The following is a 21,547-nucleotide window of genomic DNA, read 5'->3' as shown; positions in this document are numbered from 1 at the left end:
GGTTTGATCCCAGAATGTCCCACTTTTCCTTAAAGGTAAAGGTAAAAGGACCCGTGACCATTAGGTCCAGTCATGACCGACTCTGGGGTTGCGGCGCTCATCTCACGTTATTGGCCGAGGGAGCCGGTGTACAGCTTCCAGGTCATGTGGCCAGCATGACTAAACCGCTTCTCGTGAACCAGAGCAGTACACGGAAACGCCGTTTACCTTCCCGCTGGACCGGTACCTATTTATCTACTTGCACTTTGACGTGCTTTTGAACTGCTTTTGAAGGTTGGCAGGAGCTGGGACTGAGCAATGGGAGCTCACCCCGTCGCGGGGATTTGAACCACCGACCTTCTGATCAGCAAGCCCTAGGCTCTGTGGTTTAACCCACAGCGCCACCCACATTCCTTAGGATGTCCCTATTTTTGTTGGGAAAATGTTGGGAGGGCAAGGAGTTATCACAACCCCCGAGCCATCTGAAGGCAATACTGTATAGGGAAAGTTGCTTTTTAAATGTAATGTTTTATTATGTTTTTATATGTGTGGGAAGCTGCCCAGTGGCTGGGGCAACCCAGTAAAGTGTGTAGGGTATAAATAGTAAAATTATCATTCTGGAATGGGGACTCCCTATTTTCATCAGGAAAATGTTGGAGGGTATGGACTCTCTAACCTTGCAAATGAACTCTGTCTCCCGGTTGATCCCAATGTAGCCCAATAGAACTGGGGAAGTTAAGAACATAAGTAGAACCTTGCTGGATCAGGCCAGTGGCCCATCTAGTCCAGCATCCTGTTCTCATACTGTTGAACCCGATACCTGTGGGGAAACCCACAAGCAGAACCGAGCACAAGAGCCCTCTCCCCTTGTGTGGCTTCCCCAAAACTGGTTTTCAGGAGAATCACTGCCTCCAACCATTTAGGAGTAAGGGAGCATAGCAGAAAAGGACACTCACTTTGGAACCAGATTCGCCTGGAAATCCAGTGGAGCCTCGGATTCCAGGCTCTCCCTGTGAAGATGGCAAAAGGCGGGGGAAGTAGAGAGAAGAGAGGACAGGAAAGCATAGTTTACTATGAGATCACTTCCTTACATACAGTAGCAGCACCATCATCAGTGTTAGTATGGTCTCCCCATATGGTTAGTGCATGAACAAATGCACACAGATCTCACTAATACCTGCTGACAACAGATGTACCATATTTGTGCGTGTATAAGACACCCCGATGTATCAGACGACCCCTATTTTTGGGGACTCCAAATTAAGAAAACACCCCTCAGCACTACCCATGTATAAGACGAACCACAATTTCAAACCTAATTTTTTGGTTAAAAAACCCTAGTCTTATACAGGAAAAAATACAATAAGTAGGGTTTTTTGTGAGCAAATAGCATGTTGTGGAAGAGGGATAGCTCGTTAGGAAATTTCCATGGTGTCACAACCCTGGGATCTAATTCCCCTTCCTTAGGAGATGAGATTGTGGACTCTTGCATAAGAATTACACACAATGCTACAAAAAACACTTCCAGAAGAGGGGCCCCTGGTACCAGGGCCCCCCAGGCCCAAGGAAATCACACTGCTATCCCGCCTGACTCAGAGGATGCCATCACAGAAGTACCAGTACAACCGGAGTCTCCTCCACTCTATTAGAATGAAAGAGTGTTGGAGAAGGCTGGGAAAAGTCCCAATTAAGTATTGGTAGCTCTTATGACTGAGACAGAACTATTTGCTCCCATATTGGGCTCAGTCTACGGTTAGTTGTTGCTGAAGCAACACCAGAGCACTGCTCTTCTTCATCCTTCAGCCTGAGACCTGCACCAGGCTTGCCTCAAACGAGGTCGGTGTTTGCATACGACACATAGGGAACAATCTCCCCTTGTTCCAGCCTAGATCCCACACTCTTCACAGCCGCTTACTGTTAAGAAAGAGAAGTGGTATATCTTAATAGCGTTTTAAAATAGTACAGATGTTATTTAGTGTTACAGCGCTAGACCTCTGAAATAAGCTACCAGCTGAGATTAAGACAGGTACGTAGCATCTTAATCACTAAGCAGTAGCCGGCGACGTATTTGTTTAAGACCACACAATCATTTATGGAATATTAATTGAACAACTTTTAGAAATGGTTTTATTGCTTGTAGATACTGTACTTTTCCGTCTATAAGACCAGTTTATTTTCGGTAAAAATCCTGCTAAAAATGGGGGTCGTCTTATACATGGGCAATGCACAGGGTGGATGTTTCTTTGGTTGCTGCCATGGCTGCTAGCGTCTATTCTCTGTGTTATTGGTTGCTGTGTCAATGGGTGGTTTTGATGCTGCAAGAATTGGGCGGGCAATTGGCAGCTTCTATTGGTGAGGGGACAGATGAGAAGCGGATTTTGTGACGCGTGCGGGTAAGCGATTTTCGGCACCCCCCCCCTTAAAATTCTGTGCAACCTTCCACAGAAAAGCTCAACAACTCTGTGCCATCTCTCCCCATTTTCTTAAATTTGAGCCCCCCCAAAATAGGGGGCGTCTTATACATGGGGGCATCTTATATACGGAAAAGTATGGTGCTTTGTATCTTTGTATTTCATATTGTTATTAAGAATCTGTGTCTTTTAAATTTTATCTCATTTTTAGGGTCTGCATCTTTTGTATCATATTCCATTTGGTTTTATTCTGCTCTGTTTGGGTGGCTTCTGGCTATGGAACAATTTATAAATCTGCAAAAATAAATAAACGGTAATGTTGCTTGGCCCTGGAAAACCTTTAATCTCCTGATGCCAAATGTTCTGACAGCCCCTACCTTTTTGCCCCTGGGACCAGGCTTTCCTCTGTTGCCAAATGATCCTGGATAGCCCTGGAATGTAAGGGTTTAACAGCACTTGTCAAGTTAATACCAGTAAGCCCTCTGTTACATGTGAAAAGGATCTGGGGATCTTAGTATACCACAAGCTTAACACACAGTCAACAGTGTGCTGCAGCAGCAGAAAAAGCTAATGAAACTCTAGGCTGCATCAACAGAAGTATAGTGTCCAGATCAAGAGAGGTGATACTACTGTTCTATTCTGCCCTGGCCCTACCTGTAGTCCTGTGTCCATTTCTGGGCACAACAATTTAAGAAGGTTGTTGACAAACTGGAACGCGTGCAAAGGAGGACAACCAAAATGATCAAAGGTCTGGAAATCAAGCCTTGTGAGGAATGGTTTAGAGGTGATATGACAGCCATCTTCAGATATCTGAAGGACTGTCACATGGAAGAAGGAGCAAGCTTGCTTTCTGCTGCTCTGGAGGGTGGGACCCAAACCAATGGATTCAAGTTACAAAAAAGGAAATTCCGACTAAACATCAGGGAAAACTTTCTGATGGTAAGAGCTGTTCAACAACAGAACAGACTCCTTCAGAAAGTGGTGGACTTTCCTTCATTAGATGTTTATAAACAGGTTGGATGGTCATCTGTCAGAAGCTGTGATTCCTGTATTGTAGAGGTTGGACTATATAGCGTTTAGGGTTGCTTACAACTCAACAATCCTATGATCCTATGATTCCTAATACTATGACTCAAAAAAAAGGTGTTCTAAGAATTAATGGGAAAGGAATGTTCCTGGTGGCCCACCTCACTTTTCACAGGTCAGGTCTCCTCCTTTCTGAGGATGAAGCAGAACTTCTTTTGGTCCACAACCTAAAGGGAACTCCTAGTCTGTTGGTCTTGGGCACAGGAGGGCTGGAGGTTGACTACCAACTGACTTCTCTGAAGTTTGTGGTGCAGTTTTTAAAATAGTTTTTTAAACTAATGCTTACACAGATGCATGCCTAGGAGAACTTGCACTCGGGAGCATACAGAGGAATGTATTATAGGAAAAGAATGCATAACAAAAAGTGTGCTTTAAGGAGAAGTGCAAATGTCTTAAATGTGATTTTGTGTATACAAAAGAAACATGCATACAGCGGGAAAGGAGGCCATGACTGAGTACATGCAGAACTAAGTCAGAAGGGAAATAGGTTGATCCATCTTCCCCATTCTGGAGTAAGGTAAAGAGACCCCTGACCATTAGGTCCAGTCGTGACCGACTCTGGGGTTGCACGCTCATCTCGCATTATTGGCCGAGGAACCTGGCGTATAGCTTCCGGGTCATGTGGCCAGCATGACAAAGCCGCTTCTGGCGAACCAGAGCAGCACATGGAAACGCCGTTTACCTTCCCGCTGTAGCGGTTCCTATTTATCTACAGTACTTGCATTTTTGATGTGTTTTCGAACTGCTAGGTTGGCAGGAGCTGGGACCGAGCAACGGGAGCTTACCCCGTCACAGGGATTCGAACCGCCGGCCTTCTGATCAGCAAGCCCTAGGCTCAGTGGTTTAGCCCACAGTGCCACCTGGGTCCCCATTCTGGAGTAAGTATGGGCAAATATATCAATTTCAGTTGTAAGTTCAGCATGCCACCATTTTACATCAGCTTGTGATATAAAAAGTCCTCACAAAAATTCATCTGCCTTCAGGTGCAATTTTCTCCTAATAAACACTTTTTAGTGTATGCAATTTTGCTCTGCAAGACTATGTATATTAAGCAATTTCCCCTAATATTATAGGTTGTATCCAGTGCAACCCAACACAGTGGACCTAACTTAGGTCCATTGATTTTAGCAGGTTTACTCTCAGTAAAATGTAGTTGCTTTTTAAAGTTATTTTTGCTTGATTTATGCACACTTTACCCCCAATATATACATTTTTGTGCCCATTACTTGGCTAGAGAACTGCACCACAAAATTCAGAGATGTGTGAATTTCGAAGAATGGCTGTGGTTCAGCTGGAGGAAGTGCAAATTAGGTAAGCTCCCATTTAAATGTGGAGTGAATTGAATGTCTCTCAACCTTTCTCTGGATAAGAGCCATCACTTACGTTGATGCCAACAATCCCTTGTAGCCCCTCTAGACCAGGTTTGCCAGGAAGGCCCTGGAATGGGAAGGGGGAAAAGAAAAAGAAAAGATAAACCCAGAAACTCAAATCATTGTCTTGAATCATTGTTAGTTTCTGCATTGATAACTTTCACAGAAGGAATTTTAAAACATTCCTATTTATCCAGGCATTTTGAAAAATAAAAGGTACTGCTCATGACAGCCCTGAGATTATTAGATTTGAGATAAAGTGATTGCTTTTAGAAGTTATCAACTGGTGTTTAACTTCCTTTAGAAATTTATTGTTAACTGTTTTTACCTGGTCTAATTGCACTGTTTTATTACTGATGCACCATCCTTTGGGAGGAAGGGTGTGATATGCATTTAATAAACAAAGTAACACAGAGAGAATAAAATCTGAATAGATTTAATCTATTTTTATCAACTCTTACCCTCAGTCCTGGTGAACCTGGTTCTCCGTTGACCCCTGTTTTGCCAGGACAGCCCTGTTCGGAAAGAGAAGTAATCAAAACAGTGTCCAGAGGGCATAATCTGGGGCTCAACCAAGCAATCAGGCCTTCTAAGCAATGGAAAACTACCTGCTGACTTTGGTGATGCATCACACTGGGAGCACCAATAAATTGTCACCGGTGCCAGCTCTAGTATTGCAGGATTCTTGGGCAACACATTCACCACTCTGCACAGTAAGAATGGTGGAGAGAAGTCTTCTCAAACAAAGACCTGGGTAAAGAGGTTCATCTTCTGACCAATCATTGCACAGCATGCAAGTGATGGCACAGAATACACTATAGAGGAGAGATCATACCACCATGTGGGGGCCACTGAAAATAAGGCCCTTTTGTGTGCCACCATCCTTCGAAGCAAAGAGCGTGGCAAAACTACAAATGGGACCTACTCTGCTGATCCTAACACCTGGGCAGTTTGAGATGAGAGGAGGTGCTCCTTCTGCCATATGAGGGCAAATGTGTTTCTTCAGGTCAGTGTTAACGTCTTAAATTGGGCGTGGTACTGGTAACAAAGCTAATGGAGCAGCTTCATTACTTTCTGTAGAGATGGAAACCTAGGGGTACCATCGAAGAGGGGAGAAGAGGGTCCATCCCCTGAAGAGAGCCAGCAGAGTGGGGGAGGTGCCCAGCCCTCAGATTTTGACCCTACACCGTTCCCCCCGCCATGCCACTCCATTATTACAAAGCTCATCAAACTTTTTGGGATCATGGGTACATTGAAAACCAGAAAAGCTTTTGGGCCAGTCACCGTCCCTTAACCTAGCCTACCTTACAGGTTCTTGTGAAGGTAAAGGGGGGGAGCACCACATATACCACCTTGAGCTCCTTGGAGGAAAGGTGGTATATAAATCTAACCATCATCATTATCATCTTAATGCTTCATTTCCCATAGGCAAGCTTCAGAGAGCTTTTGCGCATCTCTGTATCCACACACAGTAGGAGACTCCATTTACCATTGATCCAGGAGGTCCATCATGTCCCCTGTCACCTTGAAAGCCCACAAAGCCCTGAAAATAGGAGGAGAACAAATAAAAACACTGCAGGCATCACTAGCAGCAGCAGATGTTTTGTTACAGATGGACGAATGGCAGAAAGATGGCTGGCAGCTAGCTGTGGATTCACTGCATGCAATACCAATTTAGGTGATGGGGATGAAGCAGTGATCACAATTTCCTGCCCTTGCAACAACGGAAGTTGAACAGAATAAGCAATATTAACATATGAAAACATCACGGGGCAGTTGATGGTAGATCATACTGGGGCAACCGGGGTGTGTGTGTGAAAAGTCAGGCTGGAGCAGTGCCCTGGGGTGGCCTTTTCCTCCCTTCCTCTCAGGATGATTGACCCGTTCAGCATTCCCACCAGACAGTAGCAAGCCTTCCTGCACCAACAAAAAAACAGCCTCTGGCAAGTGATTTCTGATCCAGGAAGGCAATTACTGGCCCCCAAGGAGATTGCAGGGCAAATGACATCTGGAGTTTTGATGGTATGTAGTGAAACAATATACTATGACTGTTACAGCTTGGTAGCACTAGGTAACTCTGTTTGGTGTTGGCGGAAAAGCTCGGAATCACTACCTACACACACACACACACACACACACACACACACACACACACACACACTTTTCTACTCACAGTCAGGCCGTGTTGATCAGAGCTCCCCATGGCACCAACAACACCCTGCAGGATAAGTTAAAACAACATTAAGGATAGGAACATAGGCAGGGGCAGATCTACAACGAAACTAATGAAGCTTAAGCTTCAGCGCCCCTAATCTCAGAGGGCCTTGTTTTGTTTTTTGTTTTAAAAAATGGGTCTAGTGGGTGTTATTTGAGTTGCATGACTGAAAATTGATTGGTTGTGTGTGTGTGTGTGTGTGTGTGTGTGTGTTTCAACAAGTCAGTAGCACAGATGTTGTAAAGATCATTGTAAACAAACCCATTGAAGAAGATAATGATGGTTACCCAGACCTTGTTGTTGGTTGAGAAGGGGCCCCATAACAGTTCAAGCTTCAGGGCCTCAAAAATGTAGGTCTGCCACTGAACATAGGAAGCTGCCTTAGACTGAATCATGTCACTAGTCTATCTAGCTCAATATTGTCTACACTGACTGGCATCTGCTCTCCATGGTTTCAGGCAGGTGTCATTCCCAGTCCTATCTGGATATGATGTCAGGGACTGAACCTAGGACTTTATGTATGCAAAGAGATGCCCTGCTACTAAGATGGCATGAAGACTTCCATTCCACATTCCGACCGACCACTCAAGGGCAGAAGCTATGCAGGGGTGCTTAAGAACAGTAACAGCATTTTTTATTTCATTTATTAATGGTTTCTCATGCGGCACCCCAAAGCAATTTAAAATTTACTGTAACTAGATGCAAGTTCCAAAATTACTGGGGGAAATGCACTGCTGCTAGAGGTGTGAGCAGGAGGTAGGGAATCTTTTTCAGCCTGAAGCCTGCATTCCCTTATGAACAGCCTTCCAATGGTCATATGCTAGTGGAGGACAGGGCCAGAGGGTGGAGCTACTCTTACCATACAAAAATGCATATTTTGTGGGGGAAATGCTTTCTTTAAAAGTGGGTTACATTCAGTACTAGTCATAGTCATTAATGCACATAGTCATTAATGCACATAGGTGCATTAATTCAAGTGGATTTACTACTTTGAGTATACCTTGGCTGGAAAAAAAACCCAATGTAACTTTCTTTACCTTTTTTAAAGTGCAGATTGATGCAGAAATAGAACAGAATGGACTTACGAATGAATGACTTAGGCTGGATACAGACCACCCACCCTTATTCAAGTCTATGAACCCCAGATCCTGCCTAGCACGGCAAGGGCCAGGTCAAGTAAAAAGGATAGCAAAGTAGGTAGTATAGAATGGGAACCTGTGTACCAGGCTTTCCTTCTGGACCATCAATCCCAGGAACGCCTCGTAAGCCCTGGAAGAAATGTATGGAAGGGAGCAGAGTATGCATAACAATATTACTTAAGTTTTCCAGAGTGCTTAAAGCAAATCAATCAATCAAATATTTATTTACAGCCAACCAACCATTAAAGGGAAGTACAAAACACACAGACACACACCACAACAGATATATCAAATTGAGTAGCTAGAGGAATTGCTAAGAAAGGCAAACTTGATATAATATGGTAGCCATTTACATCATATGATAACAAAGATGGGCATTTACTACAACCTCCATGAAGCCATATAATGATGGGTATCAGTTATATGCACACTAGTTAAAGATAACTGTTTATAATTTTACTCCACCCTGAAGTGTACCTGTGTTTTGTGATAGCTAGCCTATTGCACATGCTGTCACTATAAGTACTATGTTATGGTACCAGATCAGTTCTGTTTGTTCTTTTTTTACTTTACAAAATTTCAATTAAAAAAACGTACTAAAACACACACACATAATCACTGTCTTAGATTAACAAAGGTGACAAGAGCTAACTGTTAGAAAAACACTGGGGTCTAATTTGAATAGTAGAACGTCTGGCATCTGGTGGGTGGGGCTTGTGTGTTATGTTCTGGAATTGGCCCCTCCCTTTGGGTGTTCAGAGAGATCAACTGTCACTCTTGCTTCATTTTTGCCTTATGATGCTGTTTTAGTTTATCTCAGACAGTATTCTATTGTGTTACAGTTTTCTTTATTATTAAAGTTTTTTTTTATGTATACATGAGCGCTTACATACTTTGCGGAATGAAAAGAACCTCTGCTGAAGAATGCAGGAATATCCCAAACTGTGTGAGTCAGGGGATATTGCCAGTATGGCTGGAGGATTGGGGTTTTTTAATCACCCCACCCTTCACAACACCTACAAACACTGGAAGTTTAAGAGATATTATGACATTCAGATATTTTGCCACCTGGTGCCAAAAGAAGGTCAAACGATGGCACCAGGCAGTCTTCTGTGGGGAGAGCATTCCACAAATGGGGAGCCACCACTGAAAAGGCTTTCTCCCTTGTCACTCACTGTTCTCTCAACCTCCATAGCAAAGTTGGCGTGATTGAGGCTAGTCACAATAGGAATCCTATTACTTACTGGGGGTCCTGGCATTCCAACAAGCCCATGCTGGCCCATCCGGCCCTGGAGAGAAACCAAAAGTGCTCTGAAGAAAGTCTTTCCCCTCATTAATCAGTCAACATACCCAGGGAGCTTCCGATTCCATGTGCTCTTGAGCCACAAATGCATCGCTGTTTGGGTATTTGTCAACACAAAATGTGCAACCAAACCCAAGAATGCTGGTGTTGGTATTTGATTGTTATCTCAGTTTCTTTCTTTGGTGGGAACATCACATATCTGGAGTACTTTGTCGAAACATGGGCACCACATTTTTAAGAAGGACATTGACCATTGGGAGCATGTCAAGAGGAGGACAACCAGGATGGTGAAGGGTCTTGAAACTAAGAGGAATGGTCGAAAGAGCTGGCTATATTTAGTCTGGAGAAGATTAAGGGGAGATGTCAATGGAGATGGGCTACATTAGACCAGCGTTTCTCAACCGCTGTTCCGCGGCACACTAGAGACGCTGGCTGGTGTGCCGCGATGTGCGGCGACGAGAAGGGCGATTTGCATTGTCACGTGCCTGGCGGCCGCCAATAGACGACACTAACCCGCCGGAAAGCAATATTTCTCCTCCTCTTTCCCAAAGCTCGGTGCAAACGAGCCTGGCAGCCGCCAATACACAGCGCTGACCCGCCAGAAAGCAATATTTGGCAAGTGTTTCTTACAGTCATAATTATAATATAGGGTGGCACAGAGTTAAATTTTTTAACTTTTTTAATGGTGGTGTGCCTCGTGATTTTTTTCACGGAACAAGTGTGCCGTGGCCCAAAAAAGGTTGAGAAACACTGCATTAGACTGAATGGGATTCTGCCCCACCCATCTAATTCTGCCCAGAGTGCCTGCTTTAAAACCAGTCCAAGGGGTGGCACTTCCTGTCAGCTCCCTCCTCTTCCATAGTCTCAGTGTTGAGACTTGTATTACACAGCAGGGGAGAGGATGAGGACCAAACAAACCTGCCTCTGGTTTCACCTAATGTTGCCTTATATGCTAATGGGCATTCTCTTTGAACGTCCAAAGGGCTATCGTGCAGGTAATGGAACAGACTTAGTCTCTGTTGCTCCAAAGGGCATGATAAGCACTAGCAAGTGGAAATGACACAAAAGTAAAAATTTGGCTGAACATAAGGAGGAGTTTCTGTGCAATAATGGAACAGATTGCCTCTGGAAGTGGCGGTCTCATCCTTCCTTGGAGCAAGTCTAAAGTGATACTGGGACAGAGCTGTGCAAAACATGTCCTCCTATTTTTCAACATTTCTTTCTCTGCAAAATAAGAGGCTTCATTTTTTCTACTGGGGATGGATTCTCCCAAAAAACCAAGGTTTGTTATTGGTTTATCCAAGAACTGCACCATGTCACCCTTTCTCTAATAAGCCCTGGCATAGTTTTTGCGCTTTTCACAACTCAATTTAAAACAGCCTTTTAAACAAAACAGATTGAGTAAGAACAGAGACTTGAGTTAGTGTTGGATATTTCTCCTTGAAGATTCTTTGTTATCCCACTGAAACAATGAACCACCAAAAGGATTTATATCAGGCACCCCCAAACTTCGGCCCTCCAGATGTTTTGGACTACAATTCCCATCATCCCTGACCACTGGTCCTGTTAGCTAGGGATCATGGGAGTTGTAGGCCAAAACATCTGGAGGGCCGCAGTTTGGGGATGCCTGATTTATATCTAAAGTATATTGCAAACCCAACACATAAGGTGTGGGGAACCTTTTTTTTCAGCTTGAGGGCCACATTCCCTTCTGGGCAGCCTTCCAGGGCCACATGCCAGGAGTATTGGTGGAAGAGGGAAAGGTGGGCAAGGCAATGACTGTACACACACCCTCTGTCTTTCATCCAGGGGCGCAAGAAGCATGATCAGAGCCCAAGGGCATATTCTAGTCAGAAATAAAAACACTAAAGGAGGGTTCAAAGCAGGGCCAGTGTGGGGTGTTAACTAGAGAGAATCTTGAAAGCTACAAAGAGGCCTGGAGGACTGCAGCCAAACCCCTCCCGCTGCCTGCACTAGGACCTCTGGTCCCCTCACCGCTGACATAAATTCTCAATGCTGCTTTGGTGGGAGAAAGCTTATGTGCTATGTAGGGCACATTAATAATAATAATAATAATAATAATAATAATAATAATAATAATAATAATAATAATAATAATTTATTATTTATACACCGCCCATCTGGCCGGGCTCCCCCAGCCACTCTGGGCGGCCTCCAACAAAACAGAAATTCTAAAATACAGAAATCCATCAAACATTAAAAGCTTCCTTAAACAGGGCTGCCTTGAGATGCCTTCTAAAGGTCTGGTAATTGTTGTTCTCTTTGACCTCTAGTGGGAGGGCATTACTTGTAAAACCAGAGTGAAAGCAATACCTGAAATCCCTTACATATTTTCAACATTCCCACTAACCCTTAGTGTGAAACACTCCCCCGCCCTGAGGAAAAATTAGGTGCTTCAGGCATGAGACCGAAAGAGTTGTTACATACCCGCTTTCCTCGTTGTCCTGGCCTTCCTTTTGCACCATCTGGACCCCGACTGCCCTGCAGATTGGAGAGAAAATTCTGTTATTTCATGCAAAGTTGAATTCCTTACAGCCACCATTCCCTTCCCCTGTCCCACCCCCCCTTTATTAAGCCAGGGCTAAATCACAGGTTGGAGCAGAAGATCATAACTCAGATCCCTTGATTTAAAAGATATATATTATTAGTATTAAAAAAGGTGGTGGGGATAGAAGAAATGGTGTTTAACCCTTTCCTCCCCTGCTCCATTTCCTTTATACAAATCCAGCTGATATCATCCCCTTTGGTGACACAGCTACAGAATCTGTTACTGAATCATTTCCCTCATGGGGCTAATTACACCTGTGGGAGGAGTGTTAGGTTGAAAATATGCAACTAGGAGAGGGAAGGGTTAAAAGAGGAGTGTGGAGGGGTGCTTTTTCACATGAGCATGGGGCAACATACAAGTGAAACTCGGAAAATTAGAATATCGTTGAAAAGTGCATTTATTTCAGTAACGCAACTTAAAAGGTGAAACCAATATATGAGATAGATGCATGACATGCAAAGCAAGATATGCCAAGCCTTTACTTCTTGTAATTGTAATTATTTGTCATTAGGTGGGTCAATTATAAATGGAATGTCATGAATGAAATGTAATAGCGATGTTTATTTTTGTAGTATTGTAACTATTTGTTTGATTACTGTGGAATTTCCAAAAGAAAGCATTTGTAAAAAATTAAAAGTAAAATAATAAATAATAAATTGCATTACTGAAATAAATGCATTTTTAGACGATATTCTAATTTTCCGAGTTTCACCTGTAGGTGAATCAGACCATTGTGTCCTAAGCTACATTTCAGCCATGTAAAAGTCAGAGGTTGCTACACACGCCTCTTTTCCTTTCAAGCAAGCAAGAAGCACTATTGCAGTTCAAGGGACAATTTGAGCTAAACAGAAGCACCCAAGGAAGGGATGGAGCAGGACCCCGCAAAGGGTGTGGCCTAGCAAAAAGGGGTGTGGCTGGGAGAGATTGGGGGACTGCATTTTGCCCCTGGGCCTGAGGTTCCCTATTCCTGGGTTAAAACTAGCTCCTATAGTACTGTGGAATTCAAAACAAAATTAAAATTTAACCTTTGTTTAATCCAAAGCCAAAGGAAACATTAGAAGGTCCAATCTCCCCACTCTCCCCTTCCAAGATGGATATTTCTCAGTATAACTCCCAGTACAGTATGTACCATGGATAGAGGGTATAGCAACCATGGGGAAACCTTCTTATACCTGCAAATTACTGCAATGTGTTAAATGGGGGGAGGCTGACTCTGAAGATGGTTCAGAAACTTCAGCTGTTGCAGAATTCAGTGGCCAGGTTTGAGCATATAGTGCCAATCCTGGCCCAATTGCATTAGCTGCCAACTAGTTTCTGGATCCAATTCAAAGTGCTGACCTATACAGTGCTATGTTGCTCAGGACTGCAATACTTCAAGGACCACCTCCTCCCAGCCTGGACCCTGAAATCACCACCTGAGAATCTTCTTTGTGCAATGTCAGGATAGTGGCAACATAAGAATGGGCCTTTTTCTGCCATGGCTCCCAGCTTCTGGAATGCTTTCCCTGGGGTGGCTTATCTGACGTCACAGCAACCATGTGAGGTAGATCACTGCTATCCTCCTTTTGCTAATGGAAAACAGATCAAGGGTCAAACCTGCTCAAGACCACACACTTGAGTCCATGGCAAAGGTCCAATTCCAGCAAGCAGTCTCAGGAACCTGCTAAGGAAGGATTTATTATAACTATTAAGCAAGAGCAAAGGTAACAACAGAGGCTTAGACCAACCTTTGCACCTTCTGTGCCATTTTGACCAGGGGGACCAAGTTGCCCTTCCTCTCCCTGAAATGGCAAAAAGATTCAGTCAACACTCATCACTGCAAACCATGTTGGAACAGCTTATTTGGACTGAATGGAAAGTAGCTCAGACTAAGGATGTGCAAACCTGCCCGTTTTGACTTCTCCCAATTCTCTCCCCCCCCCCAGTCTTCAGTTGATTTGCATTATATATATAAAAAAGTCCCTAGGAAAATTCACCAGCCTTGGAGTGGAAAATTTCTCTCAAACATATTTTTGTATGATTCCCCCCCCTAATAGATGCATATATTAACTATAACACATTTAAATGCATGCTTTACACCAGGAACAGGCAAACTCGGCTCTCCAGATGTTTTTCAGACTTCAGTTCCCATCTTCTCTGACCACTGGTCCTGTTAGCTAGGGATGATGGGAGTTGTAGTCCCAAAACATCTAGAGGGCTGAGTTTGCCTTTGCCTGCTTTACACTAGCAAATTCGGTACATGCTACTTTGCTGAAGAACTGCACTGCAAAATGCAGAGAAGTGCAAATTTCATGGGTGTGATTGGTGCATTGTTTTTGGAAGTGAAAATTAGGTAGGCTTGCCTTTAAATGGCTGACTTGCAGATTGGTCAGGACCCTGAACATTAGCATCTCTATTAGGAGGTTAGAATATACTGCAACGTTTTGTTGCAAGACTCTCTTGTTCTTCCGGTTATGAATATGTGAATATGTTAATTTTGCAAATTGGGGACCAAACATTTTAGCTCATGTGGAAGCAGTAAGGCTGTGTGTATGTGTGTCTATCTTGATTTCTTGAATCCCCTGAAAGTCACCAGTAGGGGGACCTCTTATGTCATTGTTATTCTCTGTGAAAATATGGGAGATGCATGGGAGAAAGCAGAGGATTGAGCACCAGGTAGCAACTAAAGCTGCAATCCTGACTCCACTTACCTGGAAGTAAGCACCACTTAAGTCCAATAGGACTTACCCTTGAGTTAAGATTGAGTTAGGATTGTGCTGAAAATAGGGATGAGTGAATCTGTCAATTTCAGTTTCTATCACTTTCTCATTTTTTTGAGTCTTAACTTTAGTTCTCTGTGTTTCTCCCTCAGCCCTAGATGTAGGTCCGCATTAATAAATACTGATCTAGCCACTCTGGCAAAATGGTCTCTAGTCCATGCAAGCTTCTGTGGCAAATAAATCACTGGGAATCTTAAGCAGGTGTGGAGGAACCTATGGCCTTCCAGATGTTGCTGAACTGCAACTCCCATCAGCACCAATCAGCATGGCCAATGGCAGGGCAAATATATATATATTTAATGGTTCCACAATACTCTTGTCTGGTTTTGCTGCAAGCAGATGAGCATGGCTCCCCTTCCAGAACTTCTTAAATAGGTTCAGCTGTTACTGAAATATAGTGTTCCTTGCAAACTACCAGTCTTTTAGAAGACATCTGAAGGCAGCCCTGTTTAGGGAAGCTTTTAATGTTTAATAGATTATTGCATTTTAATGTTTTGTTGGAAGCCGCCCAGAGTGGCTGGGGAAACTCAGCCAGATGGGCAGGATATAAGTAATATATTATTATTATTATTATTATTGTTGTTGTTGTTGTTGTTGTTGTTGTTATTGTTGTTATTGTATTGTTATTGTTATTACAGCAGCTGTGGAGATATATTAGATTGCTTTTAAGCATGTTCAGTGGTTTTTAGATGCTTTTCTTTAAAAATAAAATTATTTTGCTGCTTTGTTGTTAAAAGGGTTAAAGGTAAAGGTAAAGGGACCCCTGACCATTAGGTCCAGTCGTGACCGACTCTGGGGTTGCGCGCTCATCTCGCATTATTGGCCGAGGGAGCCGGCGTATAGCTTCCAGGTCATGTTGCTAGCATGACAAAGCCGCTTCTGGCAAACCAGAGCAGCACATGGAAACGCCGTTTACCTTCCCGCTGTAGCGGTTCCTATTTATCTACTTGCATTTTGACGTGCTTTCGAACTGCTAGGTTGGCAGGAGCTGGGACCAAGCAACGGGAGCTGACCCCGTCACAGGGATTCGAACCGCCAACCTTCTGATCAGCAAGCCCTAGGCTCAGTGGTTTAACCACAGCGCCACCTGGGTCCCTCGTTAAAAGGGTTAAAAACTTAATAAAACGAAACGAAAAAACCCTTCCTTACTTCAGGTCCCTGAGATCCAGCTACTCCTTTGGGCCCTGGAAACCCTGGAAACCCTGAAGCACCTCGAAACCCTGGAAGTCCCCTGGTCCCTTGGAGGCCAAACGTACCCTGAAAAAGAGGAAATTGGGATACCTAAATCATTTGAACAGCAAACATCAGGATTATATCTAACTACAATGGTACCTCGGGTTACAGACGCTTCAGGTTACAGACGCTTCAGGTTACAGACTCTGCTAACCCAGAAATAGTACTTCAGGTTAAGAACTTTGCTTCAGGATGAGAACAGAAATCGTAATCTGGCAGTGCAGCGGCAGCAGCAGCAGCAGGAGGCCCCATTACCTAAAGTGGTGCTTCAGGTTAAGAACAGTTTCAGGTTAAGACCGGACCTCCAGAATGAATTAAGTTCTTAACCCAAGGTACCGCTATATACAGTGCCAGATTTAGGGCAGTATAGGCAGGTGCCCCCCCCCCCCAAGGTGCTGAGCCGAGGGCATGCAAAATAATAGCAGCTGTATCAAAAGGAATTGTGAAAATAAGGAATAGTGGAGGGGAGCAATTCTGTCCTTGCACACGGTGCCATATTACCAAAGTCTGCCTCCGAATTACACCATTCCTTTGCTTCATCATAAATGTATGGCTCATGTGCAAAACATCCATGCTGTATTGGTAGCAGCAGCAGCAACAGCAACAGCAGCAGCAGGCCCATCTTAACCACATCGAGCGCCATGGCGCAAAGGTCCCTCCGCCGCCGACCCCCCAACTCACTGCAGACGCAGAGGAAGGACATGGCATGGGCGGGCCAGGCGCTGAGGGTGGGCCGGGCTCAGGGGCGCCACAGCAGGTGAGCTGGGCTGCCTGGTTGTCTTCCGGGGGGGGCGCCAGCGCCGCCTCCTCCTGCACGGAGGCCTCTGCTGGGGGGGCGTGCAGCGCCCGGTCTCTTGTCCTCCTCATGCCCCCGACCTGACCCGCCAGGCTGAGGCCGGGACTCGAACCCCCGGCGGGCAGGAGGGATGGAGGCAAGGAGCAGGGTGAGCGGGAGGGCGGCCGGGCTGTCTGGCAGGTGCAGTGCGGTGCCCCCTGGCGGCCCGGCGACCTGGCGCATTGCACCACCCAGCCTTGCCTTAGGGCCAGCCCTGAGCAGCAGCAGCAATCATAATGCTGCTTTGGGAGGCATACCTAGGCTTCCTTGCGCCTTTGGCAAGGAACTGTATCAGCACCAGGGAAGCCAGGAGAGACCATAGACCAGAAACTCAAAAAATTAGCTTTTGTTGCCTTTTTCACTCCCCCAGTGACTTCCTCTGTGACCATCAGGGTGGCGTCTACTCTGCTCCGTCTTCCTCTTCCACATCCTCCACTTCCTCCTCCTTGGTTGGTCTCCCTCCCTCCCTCCACTCGCTGCTTTCCCTTCTGCCTCCCTGTTCCCTCCCTTCCTTTTCTCTCTTTCTGCAACTCTCAGCCACTTCCTTGTCATTCTTCCCTCTGAGCCCTGCTGGGCACTCCACTTACACTTCTAACAGCACTGCCGGCCAACTGGGGAGGTCCTCCTGCTGTTGCAACAGCCCATGGCAGTGACCACATTCCTCTGCTGAGACTGGCCACCCAGAGCAACAGAAGAGTGGCCTGAGGAGCACACAGGTGGGTGGTTGGCTTGCTGGCCACTCTGAACGAGGGGGAGAGATATAAATTTTCTTTCCGTCTGGGCCTGCCCCCTTGGTGGGGGGCAACTTACACAACCCCTAGGTATGTCCCTACCTCCTCCTCCTCCTCCTCCTCCTCCTCCTCCTCCTCCTCCTCCTCCTCCTCCTCCTTTTTCAGTAGTTTAGTCATGTCCAACTCTTCGTGACCCCATGAATCAGAGCGTGCCAGGCACTCCTGTCTTCCACTGCTTCCCGCAGTTTGGTCAGACCTGCCTTACATCAGGTCATATATATTTTTGTCTACCTAGTCCAGGACTGGAGACTCTTCAGTAGAGGCTGGCACAGCCCTACCATCCTCAGTCTGCTCTCACCTGCCTGCCATCTTACTTACAACTAGTAAAGCGGTGGTTCTGCCAATCATTGGCTCTGGCACCACCTATTGTTGATCTCCCTGCCTTCCATGCTGCCAGTTCCAATGGGCACCAACAACCACTATGACTTATAGCTGTTCTCCAGGGACCCAAGCAGAGGCCTTTCTTCAGCTGGCTGAGGACAGGAATTGGATACTTTCTGCATACAATGCATTTGCTTCTTGCTCAGGAGAGTAGGGAGCATGCAACAATATCAAAAAGGGAACCTTGCACTGGAATAATTACTACACATCCCCGGGCATGAGGTGTTACCATACCTGGTCACCTTTGGGTCCTGGATCCCCTTTTATTCCCTTTGGTCCTTTGCTCCCCTGGAAGAGTAGAGGTTAAAATGAGAGGGTGGTTGAGAACAGTAGCATGACCTGATCATCCTTTAGTGCAGGAGTGGGGAGCCCTTTTTCAATGCAAGGGCTCTGGAAGGGGCAAGAGTAAAAAAATAGGTGGAATAACAAATGCAACTCATACTTTTGTACATTCCAGTCACAGAAAAGACAGTAGCATCCATGTGTGCCCACACCTCTCTCCAGGCCTCATCCAGGCAAGCAAGCAAGAGGCATCACCATGGTTCAAGAACGCATTCCAGTTGACAGACTGAAGCGTCATGAAGAGTGTTGGGCAGATCTCATGAGGAGATGGGTGTGAAATATAGTGAGAGGCCTGAGGGCTAGGCTGAGAGGCTCCATTCATGCCTCGGCAAATCCAACTTTTAAATTGTACTCTCTTCTTTATTCCAGGCACAGGCAAACTTGGCCCTCCAGATGTTTTGGGACTACAACTCCCATCATCCCTAACTAACAGGACCAGTGGTCAGGGATGATGATGGGAGTTGTAGTACCAAAACATCTGGAGGGCCGAGTTTGCCTATGCCTGGTCTGTTCCTCAGTGGGGCTGAATCTTCAACCAAGCCATTTCTTTGGGGTTAAGATGGAACTTTTCAAATACTGACAAAATTTAGTGGGGGGACGGGACACCACCAAATTGCATACTGATGCGGAAATGTAGGAAGTTGAATTGAAGATTGGGGAAACGGGGATCTGAGAAAAAATGAAATTGACAGATTCCTGCCTCCCTATCCAAGATGAATCAGAATGATATCATTGCTCCTTGGTTTCAAGAAAATGCATATTTTAGGATAAAATGATGTGTGTATAGGTAAAGGTAAAGGGACCCCAGTTGCGGACGACTCTGGGGTTGCGGTGCTCATCTCGCTTTACTGGCTGAGGGAGCCAGCGTATGTGGTCATGTGGTCATGTGGCCAGCATGACAAAGCCACTTCTGGCGAACCAGAGCAGCACACGGAAGTGCTGTTTACCTTCCCGCCGGAGTGGTACCTATTTATCTACTTGCACTTTGACGTGCTTTCGAATTGCTAGGTTGGCAGGAACTGGGACCAAGCAACGGGAGCTCACCCTGTTGCAGGGATTCGAACCACCGACCTTCTGATCAGCAAACCCTAGGGTCTGTGGTTTAACCCACAGCGCCACCCGGTTCCCATAATGTGTGTATAAATGCAAATTTTAGGGACAATGTATAAAAAAATTCATATATTGTGATGGGTGGGGAAGTTGATAAAAGTTGATGCTGATTTTCATGTGTTTTGTTTTAAAAGAAGACTGAGGTGAAAACAGGACAGAATGGATTTAGCATTGAACACATGTGACACTGACATCAATCAGAAACAGAGTGCTCTGTCCATTGCTATTACTTTCATCTCACTGAACATTTATTTCAGGTGGGGAAAACAAAGCCACTTACATGGTCCCCAGGGGGTCCTTGAGGACCCAGGCTCCCGGTCAACCCCTTAAATAGAGACAAAAGGTATTTTTTAAAAATTTCAAAAAGCCAAAGAACCTTTAAGACACACGGAATCTTGCCCTCACTTTCCCTCCACCCCCTCTAGAACCCTAGCCTTTCCACAACAAAACACGTGAAAGCTATAAGGCTGAGCTGGAAATTATCCAAGAAGAAGTTTTAAATGCTCTGAAATTTGGGGGGGGGGTACCCCTCATCCTGTTACCATATATTTTGTTGGACACTGTGTTCTCTGGGGGTGGCAGCCTCCATTCCCCCTCCCCAAAGACACCTGAGAATGACCAATATTAGCTGTCAGCTGTGGAGAGAACAGTCTTGCCACCCCATGAATAGTTCAGCAAGACCACAAAAATTACTGAAATCTTTGTTGTTTAGTCGTTTAGTCGCGTCCGACTCTTCGTGACCCCATGGACCAGAGCACGCCAGGCACTCCTGTCTTGCACTGCCTCCCGCAGTTTGGTCAAACTCATGTTCGTAGCTTCGAGAACACTGTCCAACCATCTCGTCCTCTGTCGTCCCCTTCTCCTAGTGCCCTCAATCTTTCCCAACATCACGGTCTACTGAAATCTTTACCCTTAGGAAATACCCAGTCTCACTGCATAAGCTTTGCAGAATTAAATTAGGATGAATGCTGAATAAACAGGTTATCCAGAAGACCCTGTGCCTCTGTCTACTTCCATGAACAAGAAACTAGGCCTTTAGTCCAGCCCTGCAGAATACTCTGCCAACAGAGATTCAGCAAGCACCTTCTGTTTCAACTTTTACAACGCCTGCCGAAAACTTTTTATTTTACCGGGCCAATGCAGGCAACCAAGAATATAACTTTCCCACAATAGTTAATTGATGTCAAATTTTAACCTTTGATATGATTTTTATTCTACTGTTTTATATGCTACTGTTGTAAACAGTTTTTTGATATTTCCTTTTAATGAAAAAGCAGTACATGAATAATTTCATAAGTAAGTAAAAGGAGAACAGCTAGTACGCTTGGAGCACACCATTCCCCTCCAGGCAGATTTCAACACATACCATTGGGCCATCTCGTCCATGCACCCCTCTTAGGCCAGAAAGACCACCTTCTCCCTGAAACATGACAAAGGAAACATAATGTTAGGGATTGCAAGCATGAAGAAAACAGCACACGCAAACACAAGAAGCTATTTTATGATCTCAGACCACTGACCTAAATAGTTCAGTTTTGTCTATGCTGGAAGTTCCCCCGGTCTTTTCCATGCCTACGGGGAGATGCCAGGGATTGAACTCAAGACCTCCTGCATGCAAAGCACTGGGATTTAGTTATTTATACCAGGGGTGGAGAATCTGTGGCCTTCCAGATGTTGCTGGACTTCACCTCCCACCATCCCTGACTACTCACCATGCTTGGCAGGAGCTGGTGGGAATTATAATCCAACCACATCTGGATGGCTACAGGTTCCCAACTGCTGATACATGCCTCTGGATGCCAGTTTCTGGGAATCATGAGTGTGCTCTAGCATTTACACATGCCTTGCACCTGGTGGGCCACTAGGAGATATGGATACTGGACCAAATCTAGCCTGACATAAGTTTTTGGCTTTAAGAAAACAACCATCCGAACTTGTTTTACATACTTCTTTGAATCCTCGAGGGCTAATTAAGCTATGTAATTTACTCCCACAAGATGTAGCGACTGTGACTGATGTGGACC

General features: G+C 45.1%; 1 protein-coding gene across 1 annotated transcript in view; it reads right to left on the bottom strand.

The window, feature by feature from the left end:
• Positions 1 to 21,547, bottom strand: part of COL27A1 (collagen type XXVII alpha 1 chain) — a 111,137-nt gene that overhangs the window by 7,269 nt on the left and 82,321 nt on the right. Inside the window, exons 23-36 of the mRNA XM_088665002.1 lie at positions 20,890 to 20,943; positions 19,804 to 19,848; positions 18,306 to 18,359; positions 15,981 to 16,088; positions 13,800 to 13,853; positions 11,952 to 12,005; positions 9,445 to 9,489; positions 8,277 to 8,330; positions 7,020 to 7,064; positions 6,336 to 6,389; positions 5,308 to 5,361; positions 4,860 to 4,913; positions 2,768 to 2,821; positions 936 to 989 (exon numbers count right to left, since the gene is read on the bottom strand). Of these exons, the coding sequence (XP_088521128.1) occupies positions 936 to 989; positions 2,768 to 2,821; positions 4,860 to 4,913; positions 5,308 to 5,361; positions 6,336 to 6,389; positions 7,020 to 7,064; positions 8,277 to 8,330; positions 9,445 to 9,489; positions 11,952 to 12,005; positions 13,800 to 13,853; positions 15,981 to 16,088; positions 18,306 to 18,359; positions 19,804 to 19,848; positions 20,890 to 20,943 (783 nt within the window). The remainder of the gene's footprint in view (positions 1 to 935; positions 990 to 2,767; positions 2,822 to 4,859; positions 4,914 to 5,307; positions 5,362 to 6,335; positions 6,390 to 7,019; positions 7,065 to 8,276; positions 8,331 to 9,444; positions 9,490 to 11,951; positions 12,006 to 13,799; positions 13,854 to 15,980; positions 16,089 to 18,305; positions 18,360 to 19,803; positions 19,849 to 20,889; positions 20,944 to 21,547) is intronic.

Source organism: Zootoca vivipara, chromosome Z2 (genome assembly GCF_965207765.1).
Source record: "Zootoca vivipara chromosome Z2, rZooViv2.hap1.1, whole genome shotgun sequence".
NCBI classification, from domain to species: domain Eukaryota; kingdom Metazoa; phylum Chordata; class Lepidosauria; order Squamata; family Lacertidae; genus Zootoca; species Zootoca vivipara.
The sequence above is the reverse complement of the archived record's forward strand: the minus strand, read 5'-3'. Positions and strand labels throughout refer to the sequence as shown.